The 24,540-nt window shown below is 36.4% G+C and overlaps 1 protein-coding gene across 2 annotated transcripts in view; it reads left to right on the forward strand.

The window, feature by feature from the left end:
* The window catches only part of MYBPC3 (myosin binding protein C, cardiac), a 56,742-nt gene that overhangs the window by 11,965 nt on the left and 20,237 nt on the right, over positions 1-24,540 (forward strand). For both annotated transcript variants that reach the window (XM_009579205.1, XM_009579204.1), the window contains 15 exons: positions 1,732-1,998; positions 4,920-5,015; positions 5,282-5,368; positions 5,515-5,663; positions 6,638-6,755; positions 8,209-8,257; positions 9,528-9,572; positions 11,931-11,987; positions 12,714-12,716; positions 17,053-17,076; positions 17,820-17,986; positions 18,806-18,938; positions 19,175-19,177; positions 19,620-19,744; positions 20,368-20,473. In XM_009579205.1, coding sequence (XP_009577500.1) covers positions 1,732-1,998; positions 4,920-5,015; positions 5,282-5,368; positions 5,515-5,663; positions 6,638-6,755; positions 8,209-8,257; positions 9,528-9,572; positions 11,931-11,987; positions 12,714-12,716; positions 17,053-17,076; positions 17,820-17,986; positions 18,806-18,938; positions 19,175-19,177; positions 19,620-19,744; positions 20,368-20,473 — 1,429 coding nt within the window. The remainder of the gene's footprint in view (positions 1-1,731; positions 1,999-4,919; positions 5,016-5,281; positions 5,369-5,514; positions 5,664-6,637; positions 6,756-8,208; positions 8,258-9,527; positions 9,573-11,930; positions 11,988-12,713; positions 12,717-17,052; positions 17,077-17,819; positions 17,987-18,805; positions 18,939-19,174; positions 19,178-19,619; positions 19,745-20,367; positions 20,474-24,540) is intronic.

The following is a 24,540-nucleotide window of genomic DNA, read 5'->3' on the forward strand; positions in this document are numbered from 1 at the left end:
TGTAATTTACGTTTTTTATATAACAAAGAGAGGCAAAATACAATACATACTAAATCCTAAAAGTATTTGTAACTGATACTTTAATTGATGTTTAAGCAGCTTTGAATCCTTTGCAAAACAATGCAAGAAAAATGAACTGTATTATGACTGAAGTCCAAAGGCCATCAGGTGAAATCTTTGCAGATGTAACTCCACTGAGGTCAATTAATTTATGCAGTCTGAGGACATGCCACAGGAATAGAGATTTTGTACAATGAACAGACGGTATTATTAGTAGTATACTATTTATACTAACTAAAGCACCTGTTCGAACATGAGTATAAACTATTTCTTTTAAATTATTTCTATGCCATGTTCCCTTCATTTTTATACAGCAGAATCAAAAGTTTAAAGCTAATTGTAACCATTGTTGTGGTGTTTGGAAGAGTTCTTGTTGCTGCCCAAGTAGAAGAGCCATAGACAATTTGCCACAGAGGTGACAGGTATAATTAAATGTGATGGAATTACTAATATTTTATAAAAGCGTGGTTATGCAGGGGTAAGTCAATAAAAAGATGACATAATGATGCACAAAAAGCATTCAGTGTATGAATCAGAATGTTAATTACTGGTATTTTTATACATGAACATAGCTCATGGCAATTAGCAAAAAGATAACAGATTTCATTAAGATCAAATCAGGAGCATAAAATGAAAAACTTGATTCAAAATAAAGTTAAAGAAATCTAAATAAATAAATCAGGGTAAAGAAATCAGTAAAATAAGTTACCGTATTAAAATCTAATCTTGAGAAAGATCAGGATACTCATGGATCAAAATCACAGTACGTTGCTTGCTTTCCAAATTCCTATCTATTGTGCTACTTTGATTACATATGAACCAAAAATTACATATGAACCAAAACAGATCACTTGGTTTATGCTTATTCACCCCATATATTCATAATTTAATTAATTCTCATTATAAGCATCATAAGTGCTTCTTGACACATAGAGGAAATATTTTGATCCACCTTGTAATTAATTAGAAAACTAGTTGTTGTAGAGTGCTATGTAGGCAAGTACTTTAACTTTTAATGCTGACCTAAACATTTGAATGCAAACAACAATTGATACTATTTTAGCTGGGATAAAATTACAAAGGCCATCATAGGAACATGCATCCCTTTCCACTAAAGCCTTGATCAGTCAAAACAGAAGGACTAAAGATGAACTATTAATTCATTGTGGTATATTAGGACACAGGTTACTGCACAAACAGTAATTTTGTTGGAGGAACAGATCCTGATCCTGTTAGACAACTGTATTAAGCAACTGTTAAGACAGAATTAATATTTCTAAATAAAACTGCATGGCAAATTAATGTAGGGAGCTTGTCATGTAAGAATACATATCATACCATCTTGTCATAGATCAAAACATTCACTTACGAAAAATCAGAGCTCATTATGGGGGAAAGAAAGAGGAAGATGGATGGGAAGATGAGTTTGCTATCCATTCCATTTTGTTTTATGACAATATGGAGAAGATATGACATCTCAGTCAGAGACAGAACTCAATAAACACAAAGGTAATTCCACAACTTCTCTGTGGAGTGGAAAGTGTTGTAATTTATATCTTGCATGGGCAGATGGGAGAGAAAGGAGACAGCTGTTGCAGCCACAACAGCTGACTACACCAGATATGCCACAATTGCAAAATAGATTTTAGTGAGCCCTCTCTCTTTTTTTAGTTTCTGCATTTACCAAGAAGCCGAAGACAACAGAGGTGACAGCCGGAAGCACAGCTGTGTTTGAAGCAGAGACAGAAAAAGCTGGCATCAAGGTGAAGTGGCAGCGAGCTGGCACAGAAATTACTGAAAGTGAGAAATATGTCATCAAGGCAGAAGGAAACAAGCATTCACTGACAATCAATAATGTAGGAAAAGAAGATGATGTGACATATGCTGTAATAGCTGGAAGCTCCAAGGTCAAATTTGAACTCAAGGTCAAGGAACCAGGTACAGCATTTCCTAAGCAATCCTAATTTCATCAGTATTTCCAGTCCCACATGCAAACTCCATGAATGAGGTCCATGGAAATTAGTCTAACTTAACACTGTAAAATTTCTCAACCAGCAGTACATCTGTTTTGCCCAGTTATTTGAAGCTACTCATTAATATTAAGCTGAGGAATTTATTTCCTGTGGCTAAGACACCCATTTCCAGATGTCAGAAGTCCACACAGTGGAGATCACAGAGGAAATCTCAATGTACATCTTTAGAATTCTCTGTCAAGCTTTTCAGCTTAACTATTGAAAAGCAAAGCAAAGCTAGTCTAACATAACCTGAACTAAACTAAGATGCCTGCATCTTAGGCCTGTTTTGGTTTTTGGGGTTTTTTTTGTTTGTTTTGGTTTGGTTTGGGTTTTTGTTTTTAATTATTTTATTTAAACACAAAATTGTAACAACTGACAAAAAATTTACAAGTTATGCTATAATGTTTTTAGGAGCTCATAAGTTTCCAAAAACTGTCTCAAAATCACCTGCTAATAAAAATACATATTTGAAGAGAAACTTGAATACAAAGAGTAACCTTTGTATTATTCGTATGTCACCTATTTTTATTATCTCTGTATGCATTAAAGGATCAGTTAGGTGGGAAATTGAAAAACTTCCTGGAAACTTCCCTGGGAAAAACTATAAAGAGCCAAATTCTCTGGAATTTTCTTATTAAGAATGTCTGAAGATGCTGAGGATAGAAGAAATCACTCATTTTTTGAAACATTTTGACCTTCCCGATCTCTTTTTTCCCCTCCAAAATGGTCCCTATTTACCACTTCTGCTATTTTAATTTTCCCTTTTTATTTTGATGAAAAGCCTTAAACTCAGATTGTTTGTATCACCTCCTCTCCTTTGCTATCACTGTTTATTCTAGCAACATGATGGTAGTGAGATCTTCTGGTCAGCTGAAAAGATACTGGTGAATATTTAACAGGAGACAAGACATCCTGTTCCAGATGAAAAGACAGTGCATGACAAGTTGTGAGGAGTGGGAAATCCTAGTATGAATTAGGACAATTTAACAGCTGTCAGAGCATATAAAAGTATGCTCCTGCTGACTATCTCATCCTGAAAGTAAACAGGTACATATTATACTAGTTATATCTTCCTCGTCGTCTTTCAGGTTAGTTGCAGGTAGAGCCTGCTACAGGCAGACAGCCTACAAATAACAGAGTTACTGAATTTGGAAGTGTGATCATTATCTAAAAGCAATACACCTCTGATAAGCACACATTGGTGATGGAGATTATCAGGATGCCAAAGGAGAGATAATTTTCCTGTATACATTATATATTGATGTCTCAAAATAAACCTTTCTAAACAGCTACACATCCAAGCTATGGGAGCATCTACACTACATTAGTTAGAATAAGGTTTAGTTATTTAGTTCACTTGAAATTTATTTGGACAAGATCCAATAAAAGTGGTAGCGTTTGATACTAAAGTATTAAAATAATACCAATTTAAAATCACACTGTTTTCTTTCAAGACACAAATACAGTTTAGGGTAAAAGGCATAAATTTTCAGAGAGTGGGGTTGACTCATGTTCATATGTTCACAGATACTGTCTTGTTTTTCAGACCTTACTAAGATTAGATTGTTAAAGAGTAACCAGATTACCCATTATTATTTTCATAAACAATAATAATTTCAGCTCTTCATTATCAAAAAAATGGAATCCCAACCTGCCCAGACACAGCCAGCTCCCTTTGTGACAGAGGAGTCACTCAAATCAGTCATGACATGACACAACAGGGCCAGAAATCTCTGGTGGAAAAGACATTGCAAATAGCTGGGAAACTGCATGTGGGACTTGTGTGAGAGGTAAGCAAGGCCCTTGGGAAGTGGCTCCGCTACCTATGGAAAAAAAATGAAATCCTTCTGCAACTGATCTGTTTCAAGAAATTACAACTACCTGAAAGGAGGTTGTTAGCGAGGTGGGGGTTGGTCTCTTCTCCCAAGTAACAAGCGATAGGACGAGAGGAAATGGCCTCAAGTTGCACCAAGGGAGGTTTAGACTGGACATTAGGAAAAACTTCTTCACTGAAAGAGTGGTCAGGCCTTGGAACAGGCTGCCCAGGGAAGTGGTGGAGTCACCATCCCTGGAAGTATTTAAAAGACGTGTAGATGAGGCGCTTAGGGACATGGTTTCTTCCGGATGGTGGTGTTGGGTTAACGGTTGGACTTGATGATCTTAGAGGTCTTTTCCAACCTTAATGATTCTATGATTCTAAGAAATTCTACCTCCCCCCATTTGCCCCAGTTGCTCACTCCTACTCCCTTTTCATACATTTCTTTCTTCTCCATTGTGCCAAATGCATTTGCCTGAATTTGTCTGTGAGGTCATGGTTTAATTGAGAGGCCATAAACTTCCATGAGCCAGGGAAGAAATGATAGATGGATTTTCAAAATACTTTTTCTGTATTGATTACTAGCAGTGTCTAGAGCTTTTCCCAAGCCGCACACAGCAATAGCATTTGAAACATTACATTCCAACAGCGGAGTTAAACAAAATCTCATGAATAAGCAAATTGTTTACAAAAATAGTAATTGCATCATTTTTCACTACCTTTTCTACTTAGAATACTGAAGTTAACATCAAATAATAGCGTTATTCATCAGCTGACAAGTTTCTATGCATCAAGACTATAGAATTTAGAAACCCAGGCATCAGTTCTTTCCAAGCTCAGTGAAAGAGCCTTATCATCCAGCTTCAGTAGGTCCCTTCTCCTTCCAGCACATCCTCTAAGTTCTAGAAGACCACAGCTAATTTTTCTGCATTTCTTAACATATATTAAAAGCTGTTCTTCTGCAAAATTTCTTCAGAAAGAAAGCAGAAACATGACTTTCTCTAATCTTGGCTTACATTCATTTCCAGAAAAGAGTGAGATAGTCACTCCTGCTGCAGCTGCTCCAGCCCCAGCTGCCTCAGAGTCGCCTGCTCCACCAGTAGAAAGCAGCCAAAACACAGAAGGTAATAGAGAACTAACAGTGTTATCAAGTCTGGTTCATTAACAGAAGGGAAGAACAGCAACAGGGGGTCCTTAGAGTCAGTGCGGTAGAGAGAGTAGCTGAAAGCGGAGCACTTAGTGATGAATGACAGAAAATAAAAAATAAGGAATCTCAGAGACAGAAGAAACATATTGAGATATTTTGAAATGACTTAACAAATTCACTATATAAGCTGTAACAGAAGCTGATGCAGAAAGTTCTAACCAGTAATTCTGATGTTTATTTCAGTTGCATCTGCTGGGACTCAACCAGAAGAGCCTCTGGACCCTGTCGGGCTCTTTGTGACACGACCCCAGGATGGAGAAGTTACTGTTGGTGAGTACAAAATGTGAATCAAGTGATGTTTGTAAACTGTACATGTTGCTTGAATATTTAGCTCTCCCTGTACAGGATGACACCAGTGATATATCAGATAAATTAAACACTATTCATGATCTTATTTAACCTACTTCCCTTACAAGGTGGAAACATCACTTTCACTGCCAAAGTGGCAGGTGAGAGCCTGCTGAAGAAACCATCAGTGAAATGGTTCAAAGGAAAGTGGATGGACCTGGGAAGCAAAGTGGGGAAACATCTCCAGCTACGTGACAATTATGATCGAAATCAAAAGGTACAATTGGCAGAGTAAGGTTCTCAGTCTTCTAGATACTAATCTTTAATCTGTAGAAAATATAAGCTAATATAGGAATGTTTTGATATTAAGATACCCAAAGCTACACACTGCTATACTTATGGATAGAAGTCCATGTTTAGACCATGCAGACAAGAGACAAACTACATACAGACTCTTGCTTACCTTATCTACGATGAAATGAGAAAATACGTGGAGAACTAGGGGAGCAGTTTTGCACTATCTACTGCAGTATATCCTCCATCTTCCTCTCAAGCAATAGATACTTGTTATATTTAAGAGAAAACAATAAATCGGACAGATATTTAAGTATGGTCTACCTTGGTTTTAATAGATTAAGCATTCAGCTATTAGTGTTGGAATTTATTGTTCCCTTGCATTGTCTAGACTACTTTAAATAGCTGAGCAAGATCCATTTTTACCACAAATGTGTTCAAAGATACACAAACAGGAATACAAGAGAGTTTGTACCATGACTTTTCATCCTGTGTGGTATCTGAAACACTACTACCCTCTCCTGGATGGAACAGAACAGACTTGCTCACATTACCCACTCCTTTTGCTGAATTTTTACATGTACTGCATACATTCTGGGTAGAGGGCTGTATTTGTTCAATGAAAGCTCTATTCCTGATTCCAATGTACATGCAATTAGTGTATATGATGACTGCACACACCAGTACACCAGCATAGTTCACTAATTTAACATTCTATCCTCTGGAAGACCTGTACTAATACTCTTTAGCTGTTCCTACAGAATTGGGGGTGTATATGTAATTTTTATGACAGTAATGAGTGACATGCTCAGAAGGTTCTTAATTCTAAAAGAACACAGTGGCATATTTCATCCCTTGTCTATTTCTCTCCATGCCTTAATATGCTGCATTCTCTCTCTCCCTATTTCACCACTTCATTTTCTAACTTACGAATTGTATCATCGGTGTCTGTTCTAGGTGTACACCTTTGAAATGGAAATCATAGAAGCAAACATGACTTTTGCAGGAGGGTACAGATGTGAGGTGTCTACCAAGGACAAGTTTGATAGTTCTAATTTCAACCTGACAGTCAATGGTAAGATGAATTCCTGCCACTTTGTTTCTTCCTTTTTTTTTTTTTCTTTTTTTTTTTCTTTTTTTTTTTTTTTTTTCTTTTTTTTTTTTTTTTTTTTTTTTTTTTTTATTTCCTGTATGCCCACCAACAATTCTTTCTGGTACACAGTGGCTACTAGACAAGCATAGATCTGAAGTACAGACCTGAAGAGCTGCAGGTACACTTACAGAGGCCCACAGATGAGGATTGGGATGGGCTGGCAGAGATATAGAGTGTTAGAAGTAATACTAGGATGTCACTCAAACTGTGATGCTCTTAAAGAAAGCTCACAGAAAGATGCAAATCAGCCTGACTTTTCTCTGGTTTTATTCTGATTTCAGCTCCATTCTCTCATGATATTTAATTCCACTAGAATAAAAGAGAGGTCCATTCTTACTTTGGCAAAAGCTCCATAATAAAAATGGATACTTGAAAAGAAAAAAAAAAAGGGGGGAAATGGAAAGATTTAGACATGTGACACTTATCAATTCCTTTCTTCCCGATAAATTCAAGTTATGCAGAAGCACCTTGTGATATAAAATTGCTTTAAGATTAGATGACTCATTTTTTTATAATACATGGTGCCACACTCAGAACTGCTGTGCTGAAAAGCTTATCAGCAACTGAAAAGGAAGTACATTTTAACATCAATTTCCCTCCAGCGTGGAAGAGTCTAGGTAAAACAGTGTAAGCGTGGACCACCTAAAAGAGTTGAACGTTTGGGCCATTTCCTGTTTCAGAGGTTCTGTTGAAGGGACTGCAACATTAATTTGTGTCCAGCAACCAATGAGCAAAGACAAAAGTTTATTGAAGTTACTCAATCAGCAGTGTTCATTTTTGACATTTCACTAGTTGGCTACAGGACTTACAAGACTTAGGAGCTGTGACTGAGAACAGTTTTTCTCCCAGTAGCAGCAGTACACCTATTCATACCAACAGAAGCTTAGAACAGAGTAATAAATTTCTCTCTATGCAACATCCTCGATGGAGTTTCTGTACATCTCTACATATTTCCAGGAATTTACCTTTGCTTTAAGAGGATGGATTACAATTTATTAGTGGTAATAATATTCAGTTGATATCCAGTGGTTTTCTCATTAGGGTTTAAATACCCTGTGAAGCCAGTATTGAAACTAAAATTTACAAGCAGGAGAATTGACAAACGAGATAAGATGGTTCATCATGCTGCAGGTTATTATGAAGTATGAGACAGAATTAAGTTATTCACGAAGCACTGGATGTTGAAAGCTAATTAGTGAAGGCTACATGTTTAAAGATGATGCCTGAATCTTTCAATATGTAACTGATCACAATTTACAATATAAGAACTTCAGGGAAAAAAGTCCACAAAGGAAAAGCTTTAGAAATAGCACTGTGTTTTTGCATTACTTTGACTTGCTCTCCCGTTCTTGTTCATCACTTTTTGTCACATCAGAAGCACCAGTAACTGGAGACTTGGATATTCGTGCTGCCTTCCGACGCACGTGAGTATGTACAGTAGAAACTTATGTAGATCAGATTATACTTCCATGTGGAATTCATTACTGTCCTAGACAAAACTATGTAAAAGCAAAGCTGTTGTACAAACAAGCACAAAGATAGGGATGTCTACTAAGAAAATATTTCTATTAAGAAAATATTTCTACTATTAAAATACTGTACAACTCCTAGAAATCATCTAAGAGAGTTTCGACTTTGTACTAGCATAACAATCATGCTTGTCTTCAATTATGCAATTGATAATGTGTATAATTCTACCAAGAACTTCAGCACTTTTTTCCCAGATCTGTAAAGAGCACTCCAGACGTAGACCAACAGAGAAGGAAAAGATTCTGTGTAGTGCCTCGTCTTGATTTGGTCTGGCTTGAGGAACTACATGTACCTTAGTACAAACATTTGCTGAACAAAGAAGTGGAGTTTGATGTGAGCTCTGTAAGCAGCATATCGCTGATAACATTAATACAAGCATTTTGATTGTATTTGTTTTCATGTTCTACAATTATATTAATTGAATGAAGACATGCTACTGTAAGCGTGTGAAAACTCATATATATGTAGGTCTTAGATATTAAAGACTGCAAGGTATTGCACTGGTGTTGAAAAGGCTGTTCTCCCCGCATCTGTAATACTGTCTGAATTGATATATGACTTAATGGAATAATGTTCCCTTCTATTAGTAAAATTTGCAAAATTGGTTGGGGTTTTTTTATTATTTAGACATTAACAACATGTATTTTTTCACTGTTGAGTATTTCTTCTCCCTTTGTGTAATTCAGTTTCTGTTTTAGTTTTTATATATTTTTGTAAAGTTACTAGACCAAGAATATTCCAACAGACACCTGTTTCTCTAACATAGGACACAAATCTTCTGTGGCAACTCCTCGAGTTTTTCCCTATAAGTGCTATTTTTATATGAGATTTTTTTTTTTTTTAACATTCTACCACAAAGAACTAAGAAAGACTTGCAGAATTTATCTATAGTCAAATCCATCTATAGGTAGCTTCGCTGCGATGCCTATTAAATAGAGGACACTCAGCGCATAGCTGCATTGTGTTATTTCACTGCAGTGAAATTAGGCTTCAAGAGTTTCTCTTCTTGCTAGCACAATTAAAAGAATTTAGAATCAGTTCAGAGTGAGTGCAGTGTGAGCAGCTTCAGGCGGTTCAGGTTTTCAGTTTCTTCTGTAAGAATGGAGACAAATTTTGAACTGAACTGTTTAAATCTGAAGCTTTGTCTTTGATACCCTCACTCAGGAGCCTGGCAGGAGGGGGGAGACGGATGACTTCAGCCTTTCTCAGGTAGCCACTGTCTGTGTCAGCAGACAAATTCAAATCTAACAATGAACTGTCTCTCTCTGCTTAGGAAAAGAAAAAAAGAAAAAAAAACCCACAGAACTAGTTGCAGCTTAAATTCCAAATAAATCATCGTTTATAGTATATAGTATTTATATGAGACTAATACATACAAGTAAGTAGTAATGTAAGATGAGTATAAATAATGAAAAGAGTAGTTTGATAGTTCAGTGAGAGGCAGATTCATCTACAGAAAACGCGTGTGTTTGGCAAGTGGCATCTTCTCACCGTTGTTAGAAGAAATAAAGTAACTTCAAATCATATGCATGTCTGCCCCCTCTGTTTTACATGTTTTCCTCTCTACCGAGCACATACTGACTAAAATTGCCACTGCTCACAGAACTGTACCAACAGACATATATGAAAATCTGTTGTTTCCTGGCACACTCTTTATCCTAGTATCATTAAATTTCCCACCCTATCCCTTTTGGTCCCAATGTCATCTACCATAACGAAAATAGGAACTCTGAGATTAGACTTAACTCTATGCATATTAAAGCAATTATTAGGGTCTTATTCTTCAGAAAAGCTAAACATTTATTGCTGGGCTTTCCTGAAAATCTGATTTAACTACCACCTGGAAAGCAATAAGGTGACTAGTTATTCTCCCAGGTGCAGATTCTGATTTCCTGAATATTTGATCAGAAGAAGCCCTTTTCAAATTTGGGATTATACTAGTGATTTTCTTGTATATTTTCTGCCTGCAAACATTGAAAATCTTCTGAAAGTAGAGAACAAAGTTGCCAAAAATACTTTTCTGTTTGAGCATCATACCCAGGAAATTATCCTTTCCAGTACTGTACTATCTTGAAAGTAATCACAGAAGTAAAAATGGTACTTTCTTAATAAAAAGATCTCACAACATATTCAAAATCACACTGGTTCAAAACTGTTACTTATTCTCACTAACCTTGCATTGTCAAGCAGCACAAGAAGTTTGGCACTTGTTTCTCTTCTACTGTTTTATTAACAGTACTGTTAAAATGCCCATCATTTATCTGTTGAGGCTGTTCTCTTACTTTTTAAAATACTTGCTCCTGCAATATTGTGTTTTCCTGACATTCTGGTTTACACTTCTACAGACAGATTTTCTCTGAAGCAGCTAGCACCGTGTATTGACAGACACAGCATTATGGGCTACCACTACCACCAGTACAACAGAAAAGAATAATTTCTGCGTATAAAACAATAATTAAATATAAGGTGTTGCTGCTGGAAGAATCTGAATGCTGTGAGATGGCATCACCAGATTCTTACACTCAAGACAGCAGAGATGTCAAGGAACAGCTGAACATTGATGATGGGAGACTGACTGAGATGAAGAAAATCCATTTTGACTTTCTAAACCCTGCCTGAATGCAAAAAAGACCTTTTTATTTTTTTTTTGCTAAGTCAAATAATCAATGAAATCCAGTGTAACTCCCAATACTCTTATATCAAAGCCCTGAAGTGATTTTTTAGGAATTAAACCCAAAGAAGTGATTTTAGTGACTTTATGCTAAGTTTTCAGAGTAGATCTGTACTTCAAATGTTCAGAAGCACAGCTAAATCACATTTGATTCAGAATACCAAAAATAACATTGTGCATTCCATCTGAGTTCACCATATGTAACAGACAGAATTACACATCAAAAAACTCCTGCTTGTTGCTTCTTGTTCTCACGAGTCAATTCATCACAACGTTGCTTGCCATGATGCTTGTTGAACAACTGCATATTGAACCTCATCTCAAAATCAAAGTCAGATCATAGAATTCCTCCTTTAACTCTCCCAAGCACTAATGATGTGACACTTTTATCAGTATAATGAATTCTGGAATCACAAAGAGCCTTAAGAAACAATTACAACTGGGATAATACTAGAAGAAAAATGTGATTTTAGATTGTAAGAAATCCCACAAAAAGGTGGTTAAATACTGCCCCATACAGTAAACAATATCCACATTCCTGAAACTACAGCTTTCCAAAAGCACTAATGATTCTAAAGGAAAGCTTCTGCAACATCTTCATGATAATGAATACATTCCAGATCAACATGACCACCAAATTAATACCCTGTACAATTTCATCCATAATCAGTACAGAAAAAATACAATTAAATACATTTCTTAAACCTATATGAAGACCAATACCTAATTAAAGGTAGAGCCTAATTAAGTCACCTTCCATGTCAGTGCACATTCTAAGTCATTCTAAACCTGTTTACTACTCCCCTACAAAAATATATCTTCTACATAATGATATAGTCTCACAAGCCATTCCTACTTCCTTCTGAAACTAATTATGGTTTTCTGTTACTATACAGTACCGAGGGGCATGAAGAAGGTGGAGAGTTTAATTTTAGTGCCCTACTGAAAAAGAGGTGAGTAAAAATCCATAGACTTTGAGAAATAAAGTAAACAGCTTCTGTTGAACAACTCTGAAAACACTACAACTAGAATAAGTGAAAGTCTCATAAATTCAGAATCCTTGTAGTTTTCCTAAAGCAGCTCTAACTGGAAAAAGGATGACAGGTAATTATGGCAACTTCCCCAAATACTCAGCATTTGTTGCATTTCTGCTAGTTTCATACTGGAGAAAAAGAGAAGAAAAAAAAAAAAAAAAAAGAAAAGATTGATCTTTCCCAAGATAGAAAAGCTGAAACTAGGGTAATTACATGCTTCCACTAGCAGTTTTCATTAAAAAAACCCAAAACACAACAACAATTTACAATACCTGTCTATAATGCTGCCTTATTAAGAAATTTCTGTCCTAAGTTTTCACAATACTTCGCATCAGAGAGCTGGGAGGACAATTCTTTTTATTAGATATCTAAGTGTTACTATTACACTATACAACTATATATTATATAGCTGTTTATCATATATATAAAAAGATATTCTATGTCGTATAAATATTATATAAATATTTTTTACTGTTCTGATTCTAATTCTTATTTCTTGCTTTTACTTTCACTTTTTATGGTGGAATTTCCTCTTCTGTTCTCATCCTTTCTTGCCACATCTGTTTTCATAACCTGTCTACTTATGTTTTTCTCTTTTTACCAACATCTTAACCTGGATGTTTTGGATGCCACTGTTGCCAACAGAGAGTAAGATTTCTATTTCATTTTATTATAAATGCATGGGTCAGACTGAATATAAGAACCATTTGGTTTGAAATAATGCATGCATCTTTATCTTTCTTACGTGTAGAGCATGATAAAAATTAGATAGTATGAAAGAAAATTATCAGCCGCCAATTTCTGAGAAAGAAATGCTTTTCAACAATTAGTAGAAGTTAAGGGTGGACCATTCAACACATATCAATGTATTCCTCTGAATGTCCTTTGGTTTTTACCATTGCTTTCTTTTATGAGCAGTTTTAAATTGTCCTTGGATTTCCAGATTTTCTCAATAACCTGCTGCTTTAAATTCCTGTTGTCATAAAAATGAGAATCAGAAAAATCATCTGCATAATATGCCTGGGGGTGCCTATCAAATTATGCGCTGAAGTTGTGTTCCATCCATCCTTAAACGTGTTAAGTTAACATATTACTGAAGTCACTTATTCCATATATGTACAGGCTTCTCTGTCACAAAACATTTCTTTTTATTCCAAGTAAAGTTTCCATTGCTCATTATCATCCCATGCTTCTTTCTGTTCACTGCCCCTGGCCACTCACTCTGTCTTTCCAGCTCCTGAAGTTACTATAAACACTTGTCACTAGACTCATGTTTTGCAAACCTAAACTTACTCAGTTTAAGTTTTCACAATCAACTACTTGGCTGAATGTTGTCGTGAATCTGTGTTCAGTCTCTGCTCAGGTGTTGGTATCACTATTTATAAAAAGTGTTTTATCTTCACAAAGAGTACAGGATCATGTAGACATCTGAAGTAGCTTGGTTACGGAAGGCAATAAAGCCACAATAGCCTCATGTTTCACTCAGGTTAACCCACCCAAATTTCAGTGGGGCAAACAACGTCACATAGGTATACAAAGCCCTGTATTATGCCATATATAATGTGTCCAACCAGAAGTGAATTCTGGCTTTGCAGTAAGACTACAACCAGAGCTCTGAAGGGGGCCAGCTAGACAAGACAGAAAGTACACCTATCAAACTTTCTATAGCTGACATTGATACCAAAGTTTCTTGTTTCATCATGAACCCCAGAGAAGTCTGAAACAAAAAGTGCATTAGAATTTTTTTGTAATTGTAAAGTAGGGAAAATATGCTTTCTGAATAATGGCAGTACTCAAAACTGTACAGGTTTGAGAGCTGAAATACAGTAGTTGTACACGCATTTTAATTTCTATAGAAAATGCAAAAAAGAATTGTTGATCTCTTTTTAAAAATGTCAAATAAATGGAGGCCAACATGAAAATATTTGCATAATTCCATACAGTGACTCCAGCTGGAATGAAATGCTAAGTACTATGAGCCCCTCTTCTAGTGCCTTTCCCTTCTGCTTTCATAATTAGTTTTGAGCAGTGATAGAACTCTAAAAAGTAGTAAAAATCTCCAGTATTTCCAGAAATGTTCAATTTCTGGACTTAACTATTCATTATTTGTTAGACTAGAAATACAATTCATTAAAAGAAGCTTACAAATTTCACTGCATTTTATCAGTGTTTTTGACCTTTCTTGACTTACAAATCTCTGTTTGGTGAATTTAAGCATATTGATAAATTCACTGCTCCTAGAGGTTTTTCACAGCCATTTTAGAAGTAATTTGTGGATCCTTCAGGCTTTGCACACCACACTCCTGTATTAATGAGAACTGATAGGCATAAAAACTCATCATGGAATGAAAGTATTCCTCATTAAGATAGAATAGAAAAAGGGAACTCATGCTGAGGAACTCTCAAGAGCTATGCAGTTTCAAATAGAACTGAAGATTATTCTTCTACCGCTTCTGCTTTGTCCCACCTAATTTACAAGGGCCCCTCAATCCAGAGGTAACAAACATTCCCACTATAATAAAAAGAGCTTCATTTAATACTAGATCTCCTATCGCTGTAATTTAATTAACTGGTGTTGACATACAGATGTCATGAGCCAAGGAGAGGTCATTGGGAAGAGGAAGGGAACAGCTGTCACAGAACTATTAAATGGGATAGTGAGCAGAGACCTTGAAGGAGGTGACAGCTGACAGGGTCCAATCAGTTGACAGTAATGGGATAGGAAGGAACCATCTCTGGGATGTACAAAACTATTTTTAACCCCTCCACATATGTTTAAAACACATCAGCTGCATATTCCATTTACAGAGGGTTCACTAAGCTGCATCTTAATGCTCCCAAGTGCATAGTTAACCTATGAGGTGATCACTCTGAATAAGGATCCTCAACATCACGGAGAGTAATGTAAGGGTGGGAGAAACTCCAGGAGTCCAAGTGCTCTGTTACTTTTCATACACTGCTTAGTTCCTGTTGGTAGTGGAAGAGTACAGCCTAACTGTGGAAACTCTGTGTGTTTATAGGATCAAAGAGAATCTTTTAACAAATACAAAATGGTGAAAAGGAGTACGGGGATGGGGAAACCTTTGCTCAGAGGCAAAACATTTTTTTCTTTTCTTTTTCAGAACTCAGTTAAACACTATACAAATTACAGCTTTTAGTACCATTTTACATGCAACTTACAAGCCTTTCCCTGTAATTAGAAAATATTAGTATTTCCAAAGAAGAGACAACACTCTTGCTTATAATCAAATTTCTTGTATTTCAGCTTGCATACACCAAACCAGTATCGCCAGATATAACAATGGGATGACACTGAGTAATGGAAAAGCTAAAGCAAAAATTAAGGAAGTCTTCTCAATAGTGAGATATACTAGACTGTAGAATTGCTTCCAAATTGGAAGATTTTTCTCATGATGCATTTAAAAATAACTAACTCACACAAAATATTTTTGAAAACTCCATGAATAATCCTACCTGCAAATTTTCAGGTAAAGGGGCATATACAGATGAGCATATAAGTAGGCAGATAGACAGAGAGACCACCAACATTTATATAATACCTGAGGGAAAATAATAACATTTGAATCTATTAAGTCTTTCTTATTTCCTATGATTTTATATTTACTTTTGAGATACAGTTTGCTCCACAGAACATTAATTGTACTAGTGCAAAGAACTCAGCACGTATTAGAAATATTATATATTCATAGTTTTATGTACTTATATATCTATTCCAATTTACATGCATTTAGAAATATTTTAAAGTTGCTCATTGATATGATCAATGATAGGGCAATTAGCCCAAGAACTGCTTATGTTAAAAAAAAATCTTGGTCTATTTGGCAAATCAGTTCAATTGTCCTGCCTTCCGCTAGGCAAAACTACAAACCATTTGTAGCTGCCCCAAACTAAATGATAGATATATAAAGAAGAGAGAAGAGGAATCCCAATTAAATTTGTGGGCGATGTTGATGCACTGTTATGACAAAGCAAATACCCAGTAGGCTGCACTTATCGCCAGGAGTCCAAACTTCAGATACACCTATCAATTCAATGAGTGCTAGTGAGAGCTTAGTGAGTGCTAAACCGCTCCAAAGATATAAGATATTGCATGCCATATTTCAGCTCAAACTCACTGAGCTGAAATCCTCTTCTCTTGCTCCCTTTCTGTTCAAGAGCTACAAGGGTGCTGGAAATCCCAAGCCTGGACTGCAGTACTTTAATAAACATAGCACTCTCATTACACGCAAGCCTTTTTTGGGCAATAAAAGGACTACCAGAGATGTCTGGTTATACCTGCTGTCTAGACTGACTACAGTCATGCTTTTTTAAGTAGTAATTTTTCTCACAGACTAATGGGACTGTTCTTTTTCTAGAAAAAAAAAAAGGAAATACACCCAATAATCCTCCACTTTTCTCTGTGTTACCTGCTGCATATCTTGTCTTCTTGCTGGGGTTTACCACTGAACATGGCTTCACTGTAAGGGTGTGTTCTGCTGCACTGGAATCTGCTTGGTCCCGGTGATACCAGAAAGAACAGCCACAGGAAGTTCCTTTTCCTAAAGAAATTTTTAAGAAAATGTTACTTCTTTCATCCTTTTTCTGTTTACCAAAATGCAAACTATGACAGGCAGCAATTCCACGATGACAGGGCAAAGTAGAGCTATTTGTTTCCCTGTAAAGCGATCAGACATAATTAGGAATAAGCAGAAGTGGTTACGCTTACAATATAAATTGCAGTGTAGAACTATACAAAGCGTGGGAGCGAATTTGGTTTCAGTATGGAACAGCATTTTTCTTAAGCCTATTTCAGAGCTTTTGCGTGAGTTCCTTCATCTCCCTGCTACTGAAGCACAGGCGTGTTCTGCTAAAGGTGAAGATGACATTCATGGCTCTTTTGTATTAACACATGATGCCCTCTTTCTTGCCCATTGGGATGCTGCATGTTTGTCTAAACGGTTCTCTGCATCATTCTGGAGTACAGCAGCTTCTTGCGCTCAGTAAATCGGTAAGTTAACGCCAATTTCTTTTTCTATTTATGATCTTTTAAATAAAAAATATGATGACAGAAAAAAAATGCCTTTCCCAAAGCTAGATAACCAAATTTTCACTTGGTTTTGCTAAACCAAACGTTAATTCTTCCCTAATCACCAGTTCTTTGGTTAAACTATAAAATAAGTAGTCCATTGTAAATATTGTTTTGTTTGCCACTACTCACCAGTTTATGTGTCTTTATAGATTACTATAGCCAACAATTGTCTTTACAATAGATGATAAATATTTTAATAATCTGTGATTCATTTTAGCAAAGAGAAAAAATGTTGAGTAGAAAAGGACTTGTTTCTTATTAACATAAACCAACTGCCTTGTTTCTAAGGCGTTCTCAGGATATCAGTTCAGTTCCTTGCTTTGCCACATGTTTTGTGTATGACCATGACAGGAAAAAAAATAAGTCTCCTTGTGTTTCCATTACGCATCGTTAAAGGGAAGTTAATATTTATTTGCTTTGGCTATTAGAAAGTAAACCCTTCAGGACAGCGATTGGATTTTAATCACTGTATATGTAAATATAGTAAAACTAGTTACCAGTTTTATTTCATTATTTTAGGTAATAATACAGTAAAAAGTTAGACTGCTAAATTTTTTATTAAGAAATGGCTTCATCAAGCCAGTACGTAGCTTGCCAAGCCTATGGCTGGTTTTAAATCCTCTCAATAGTGGCAATTCAGATACTCTAATCCCTTTCTGCAGAGGTGAAGCAAAATCTGAATCACAAACTGATGTTGATGTCTGGGAAATCCTAAGGCAAGCTCCTCCTTCTGAATACGAGAAAATTGCTTTTCAGTATGGTATCACAGATTTGCGTGGGATGCTGAAACGCCTCAAACGCATAAAGAAGGAAGAGAAAAAAAGCACAGGTTGGCAAACTGTATTTATCCCAAATATATGTGTTCATATCTTCTTCTTTGGGAGTTCTTCAAATGTTAACGTCAGCTGGACAGCAGCCAGATACAAGAGCATGAGAAATAGGAGTTTCCTATTCCAATTGTTACATAGTCTTTACACGTGAAATGCCAATTACCAAAGATTAAAGCTATGCCCAAAGCTCTGAGCTACCTTGCTCTGAAATTGTGGATATTCTGAACCTGCTCATTTTACTAGTTTCTTCTTTTCTGCCCCTTGTCTTTCCCTGAACGTGAAACACCACCACCCCACACACCCCCAAAACTGGTCAGTATGTCAGAGAATTTAATTTCCATTGAGATGATACATTTGGAATTCTTGAGCCTTTTCTAGTCTTGTGAAGTATTCATTAGCTAATTTTAATTAATTTGTTTTAAAAGCCTGAACTAGAGAAGGCAAACTGCCATTCATTAGTACTGAGAAGTTCAGTATGATTTTCCTACATGGGCAGACATAGCTGTAACTCTATTTAGGATGTGTTGAAGTACATATTCACATCTGATTTATAATATTCTACTTTGCTTATTTTAGTTTATATCACATGGTTTTCATCCTGTGTTACAGAAAAACAGAAAACAGAACAGGATGAAGAATAGACAGAAACGTAGAAATGCAAACAGGGATGCAGAAAGTGGGGAAGGTTTAAGATGATGGTAAACAACAGGAAAGGGAATAAAGATTTACTTTCCTGACAGAGAATGTAAAAAAAAAAAGTTAAGTATTAAAACGATTAAGATTTTTTTTTTTTTTTTTTAAATCATTCTTCAACACAGCATTCCTCAAGAAACTGGATCCAGCTTACCAAGTGGACAAAGGGCAAAAGATTAAATTAATGGTTGAAGTTGCCAATCCAGATGCTGATGTGAAATGGCTGAAGAATGGACAGGAGATCCAAGTGAGCGGCAGGTAAACTAGAAATATCGGAAATCCAAAAAGGAATGAGCTACAGCTTGGACAAAGTGGAAAAACTAGAAACTTAAAAAGAAAGGAATAAAATAGGGAGAAATAGGAGCTGAAAAAAAAAAAAATCTATATAGTGCTTTGGTTCACGGTCAGTTTGCTCTTCTCATGACGACTTCTTTTTCTTCCCTCTGCTCTACGTATCTACATGTGGAACTGGATGCTTACATCTACCTACTTAGCAAGTAAGTCCTCAGATTATATTCTGATCTTTATGTGTATATCCAGGGTCCAAAATTACTTTCTCATGATATGGGATATACTTCAGTGTAGCTTGATTGTAAAACCAATTTCCAGTGATTTTGTGCTGAAGCCATGACAAAGCATTTTTAATGGTAGTCAGGTTTGTTGTATGGCTAGATGTTAGAAAAGCACCAACACCATTCACAGGAGTTTGTACGTCTCACACTTGTATGAAGATTTCTCCATAATTTCCTATGCTAGTTTTTCAAACACTACCACTGTCCACTGCACCAGAGCAGGGATATAGGGCTTGAGTCTTAACAAACCTTGCCACTGATATAAAAAAAAAAAAGTAGGAACCTTTTTCTCTGCCAGGCAGGGGAAGACAGTGACCGACTCCAAAAGAGTTACTCCCTGATAATTACATTTAGATTCTCTTTTCAGATATATTTTTGAGGCTGTTGGGAATAAGAGAATACTGACCATAAACCACTGCTCTCTGGCCGACGATGCAGCATATGAATGTGTGGTAGGGGAGGAGAAGAGCTTCACAGAATTATTTGTAAAAGGTGAGCAATGGTAGCAAAAGGAAAGAGATCTCCCCTAACATTTAGCATTGAATTACTGTCACCTTCTCTACTCTCAGATTAGTTAATCTCATCGGAAAGGAAATTCTCAAACATATGAACAAATTCTGATATCTACTGAAGTAGATATTTTTCTTACAGTTAAATAAAGGAAAATTTCCCCTATTGCTGCAACTAAGAAAGCACAAGAAAACAGCACAGTAATAATTACCATTAACTCTCATTAGAAAGTTATTTACGTTTTCCCAACAACAGGGCTAGAAACTTACTTGAAAAATTTGATTCTGCTCAAGATAAACACGTGCCTCAAGCTCTACAAAGAGATCAAGTAGTACAGAAAACTAACGCCTCCAGTTTAGAATTTCAGAATATATATGAAAACTGATTAATCCTGTGTTTGTATTCTGTCTCATGAAGCAAAACCCAAAAGGTCATTTGATAATATTGATAATGTGATCCAGCACAGTAAATGTTAAGTTCCAACACAGAAAGCATCACCATGTATTTGGCCAGGGGTTCTTCCTGTGGAGTGCAGAGTGGCAAAATCTATGTCTAGTCTTCCGTCTCTCAGAATACTGTTTTAATAAAAGTCTCTTCATTTCCAGAACCTCCAATCCTGATCACTCACCCACTGGAGGACCAGATGGTGATGGTTGGAGAGAGAGTGGAGTTTGAGTGTGAAGTGTCTGAGGAAGGAGCTACTGTGAAATGGTAAGGGAATAGAAAAAGGAAAAAAAACCCAAACAACATGAAACCATATCCCTCCATGGGACATTCTAGGACCAGTGTTTGTGGACAAGAGTTGTGGAACAAAAAGAAAGGAGGCATCCTACATAATTGTTTTCAGGAAAAGATTGATCCTTCTCCTATACGTCAAACATGAGGAGGAACTGAGAGGCCAGAATATGGCAGAAAACAAATTAAGTATAGATATTTTATAGTGTCTCTAGAATTTCTTGTTCGGTGTTTACAGGATGCTACTGACTGTATCGAGCTGTTAGCTTTAAAGTTTTCTAAACACTTGACAGTAATGACTAACTATTGCCCTACTCAGATCTGTGTTGTGATGAGTTTGCTGTACTTTATGGACTCTTCTGGTCTTCTTAACTGCAGTGAGGTGTTTTGGTTTTTTGGGGTTTTGTTTTTTGGTTTTTTTTTTTTTTTTAAAAGTATTTTTTCTTAGGTAAACAGCGTCTTTTGAGACAGAGAGGGAAGGTCATTGACTTATTTTAACATATCTGTTGTGGTGATCCTGCAAAGCTGGTCTTTATGCATATGCAGCAAGCAGGATTAAGATGACAAACATTTAGACCATAGAGTCCATTTTGTTGGGCATTCCAGCTGAGTGGAAGCAGGAAGGTTCACACTGCTTGGGCAGGCACAGCAGGCAGTGCTCACATGCCAGGTCTTACGCACACTGTTCTCACTTCATTTCTCTACCAGATGAAATTCTCTTCTGCTTGTTAACAGCTTCAGGCACATGGTTATCAACTGTTCCCACAATGCCTATTACATTCCTGGGAAGTGGCAACCACTCATCTGCTCTCCCAAAGGAAGGAACTGAGAATTTAAATAGAGCCCAAGAGCTAGTACAGCGTATGCATTACACTACTAAAGCCACATGCACAGGCACACACATGCTATTGTTCAGGAACTGCTTACAGATGCCTGGTCACAAGAGATGGGGACAAGCAGATCTGTCCCTCTCAGAGCGCAGTGCAGCTGCCACACTTTGATCCTATGCCTTTGAACAACTCCCATACATCTTGCAGAGCTGGTATCTGTGGGATGGGCATTTGGTGTGAGAAGGGCAAACCAGCAGCTGTCTCAGCCTGCAATGCAGCAAGTGGTCAGAGAAACTCTTCAAATCATAGCAACAGAAAACTGAGCAGTTAGACATTTACACTATATTTGACTGGTTTTATTATGTGAGACTCACTCAATGCTTTTTGGCAACAAAGGGAGCATTTTGGACAATGGAGAGAAGCATCCAGGGAAAACATGGAGCACAGCATGGAGAAAGAGTTCCAGTTTTATGGCTTATTAGGGAAATGCTCAACAGTTTAAGCCAAGTAACAGGCACTAACTCAGGGCACCTGTTATAGCTCTTGCACCCTTTAAACCTGGGATATGAAATCACAAGCACATGAACAAAAGCAATTATGTGACTCGCACAAGACAGAAATAAGGCTTATAGCCTCTTAGGCATGGCCATCAGACTAGGGCTTGGAGAATTCATTATGTGGGTCTCTTCATAGTAATCAGGAAAGAATGTTCTCTTGATCACCCAGAAAGGTCTCACATTATTATTATGCAGTACTATGGAATAGTTATTTCTAAACTTCAGTCATTTCCAGTCCTGGAAATAATACAATTCTTGAAGAAAAAGATGTAATAAAATACATAGTTTTGACCTGATTTTTCCATCTCTGAATGCTGGATGTACCATCTTATCAGCTCCAAATGAAAACAAACTATAGTAATGTAATAGTAACAATAAATCTGCGTATCCCCATTATCATATATAGTACCTACATCAGTGATATCTCAGAAGACATTAACCAATTTATCCTTACATTCTAAACAGGAAATAGGAAAGCATTTCCAGACAGAGAAGAGAGGCATTGAGTGGCAAAGTTGAGAACAGATATTTGATCTTGCAGATGTTCAGGACTTGGATAGACTAAACCATGGCTGACCTACCTATTATTGCACTAGTTCTGCTTCAAGTGTGAGGCTGGACCAGATGACCTATGGTGGTTTTTAAACCAACACTTCTTTGGTTCTGTAAAATCCTCCACTTAAACTTTAATATCAACCGATTCTTCAACTTCATTGCTGTAGTTACCAAAGGAAGGCCTGTAATATTACCTTATATAAGGTTTTTCACTTTTCACTGCAGCAGTGTATTATTTTAAGCCAAATGATATCTGGGAGTTCTTTTTTGAGGTTTACAGTTTTATCACTCCACTATTTGTCAGTACATCCCTCTGCAAACACTCTACTCATACACAGCATCAGCAATGTGCTATGACTTTCCTAAGGAACTTGTAAAAGTACCAACTAAATGCTTTTAGCAGCATTCATGTGCTTAGGTCAGAAATAATTGAAATAGAGGGGAAACAACACTAAAACAAACACAAATTAAATATATTATTCCCTTCCCAGCCATTTAAGACACTAGTCATTGCAAATAATCTATTTTCATTACTTAAACAAGATTTCAAGAGATCTCTTTCTTACCAATGGCTGAATAGAACGTTCAGGTATCTTTGATGAGCCATGTGTCAAAATACATTGCCAAAAAATAAATTTAAAAGTTCAGCTTTGGAACACTAGCCACAGTGCCTGTGCCTGGTTTTGTTACAGCAGCCTGTTGAACTTCTGGATTACAGTCCATTCTCAGCAGTTCAGCAAAGGCTTACACAGTGCATTGTAGCACTTGTTCCAGAACTAATCTGCATGAATGAGAATATCAGCTTTAGGAGAGCATCTTGCATGTGGCCTCAGACTCTTGCCACTTAGCAAGCAGAGGAAACATTATCCTGACATAACACTAAGCACTGTGTTTCACGTGGTTGTTACAGGCATCCTCTGTTTCCTCTCATACTAGTGTTGCAGTCCTGTGATCTGGAAGGAAGGCCAGTATTTTTCTAAATCAACTATAAGTTCCAATAAGCTGTGCTCTAAAGAACAGTTAGGAGGAAGTAACCTGTAGGTATTTTGAAATGCAGTTGCAGCAGGTACATCTAAGTCACAAGTTGTAGGATTCCTGTCTTTGCTTAAAGTTTTGATCTTGTGATTTACTTCAGCAGACTGATAGAGGCAAAAGGTTACCTTGCATACACCTACCTAGAGATTAGAGCTATAGCATTTTAATGAGACCCTAAGCAGCATTTCAATTTGCTATCCTGTAAGCTCATTTGTTAAGCTGAATAGTCACTGGTAACAAATAACACAAGGTAGAAAGAAAATTCTTACTCTATTAAAAGCATAACATGTTTTCTATTTCTTTTTCCACATGAGTAAGTATCAAAGAGAAAAACTTTTTCATTTACAAACTGCAGCAGTATTCAAGTAACATAATATAAATATATTCAAATAATAATGAAAAATATAAAATGCTACAAAAGGAGTAAGTTGAACAAATTCCAAGTTATTTTCTTGTAGCCTGTTTATGTTATTTAGGATTAGGAACAGGAAATCTTTAAAAAGTCTTATGTATTTTTGTGTGACCTTGACTAAACAGCATGAATCCTCTCTGCTCGTTTCCCTTCATGATGATCGGAAATTACAATAATTAAATTTCCTCCCAGGCTGAATGGGAGGAAGCTTAATTTAGTAATGTCTTAAATATACTGTGGCATCCTTGAATGGAAAGGGCTGCAAAAATCCAAAATACATCTTCATTTAAATCCATCCTAAATTTTTCTTATTTTACTGATGCCCACAAACCATGAATTCATAACAATTATAATTCACATCAGGAAAGTTAAGACTTTTAAGTCATTTCCTAGCAAGTCCTGTTTACCTTATGGCAGCTCTTAAGATAGTGCATTCCCTGCTGGTGAAGTATGTCTTCATCCTTGTATCTCCTACAGCATTTAACATACTTTCATGTTTATCTATAGCATATAAATAGTAACAATCAAGTAATTCCTTGTAATTGAACTCTCTGGAACCAGAAGTCAAATACCTAAGTGAAAATTAATGGTCAAGCTAGAAGCATTCTGGTTTTGGTTCCACTAACATTTATGCAAAGGTCTCTTTTTTGCGAA

Source organism: Fulmarus glacialis, unplaced genomic scaffold, assembly GCF_000690835.1.
Source record: "Fulmarus glacialis isolate BGI_N327 unplaced genomic scaffold, ASM69083v1 scaffold7916, whole genome shotgun sequence".
Taxonomy (NCBI): Eukaryota; Metazoa; Chordata; class Aves; order Procellariiformes; family Procellariidae; genus Fulmarus; species Fulmarus glacialis.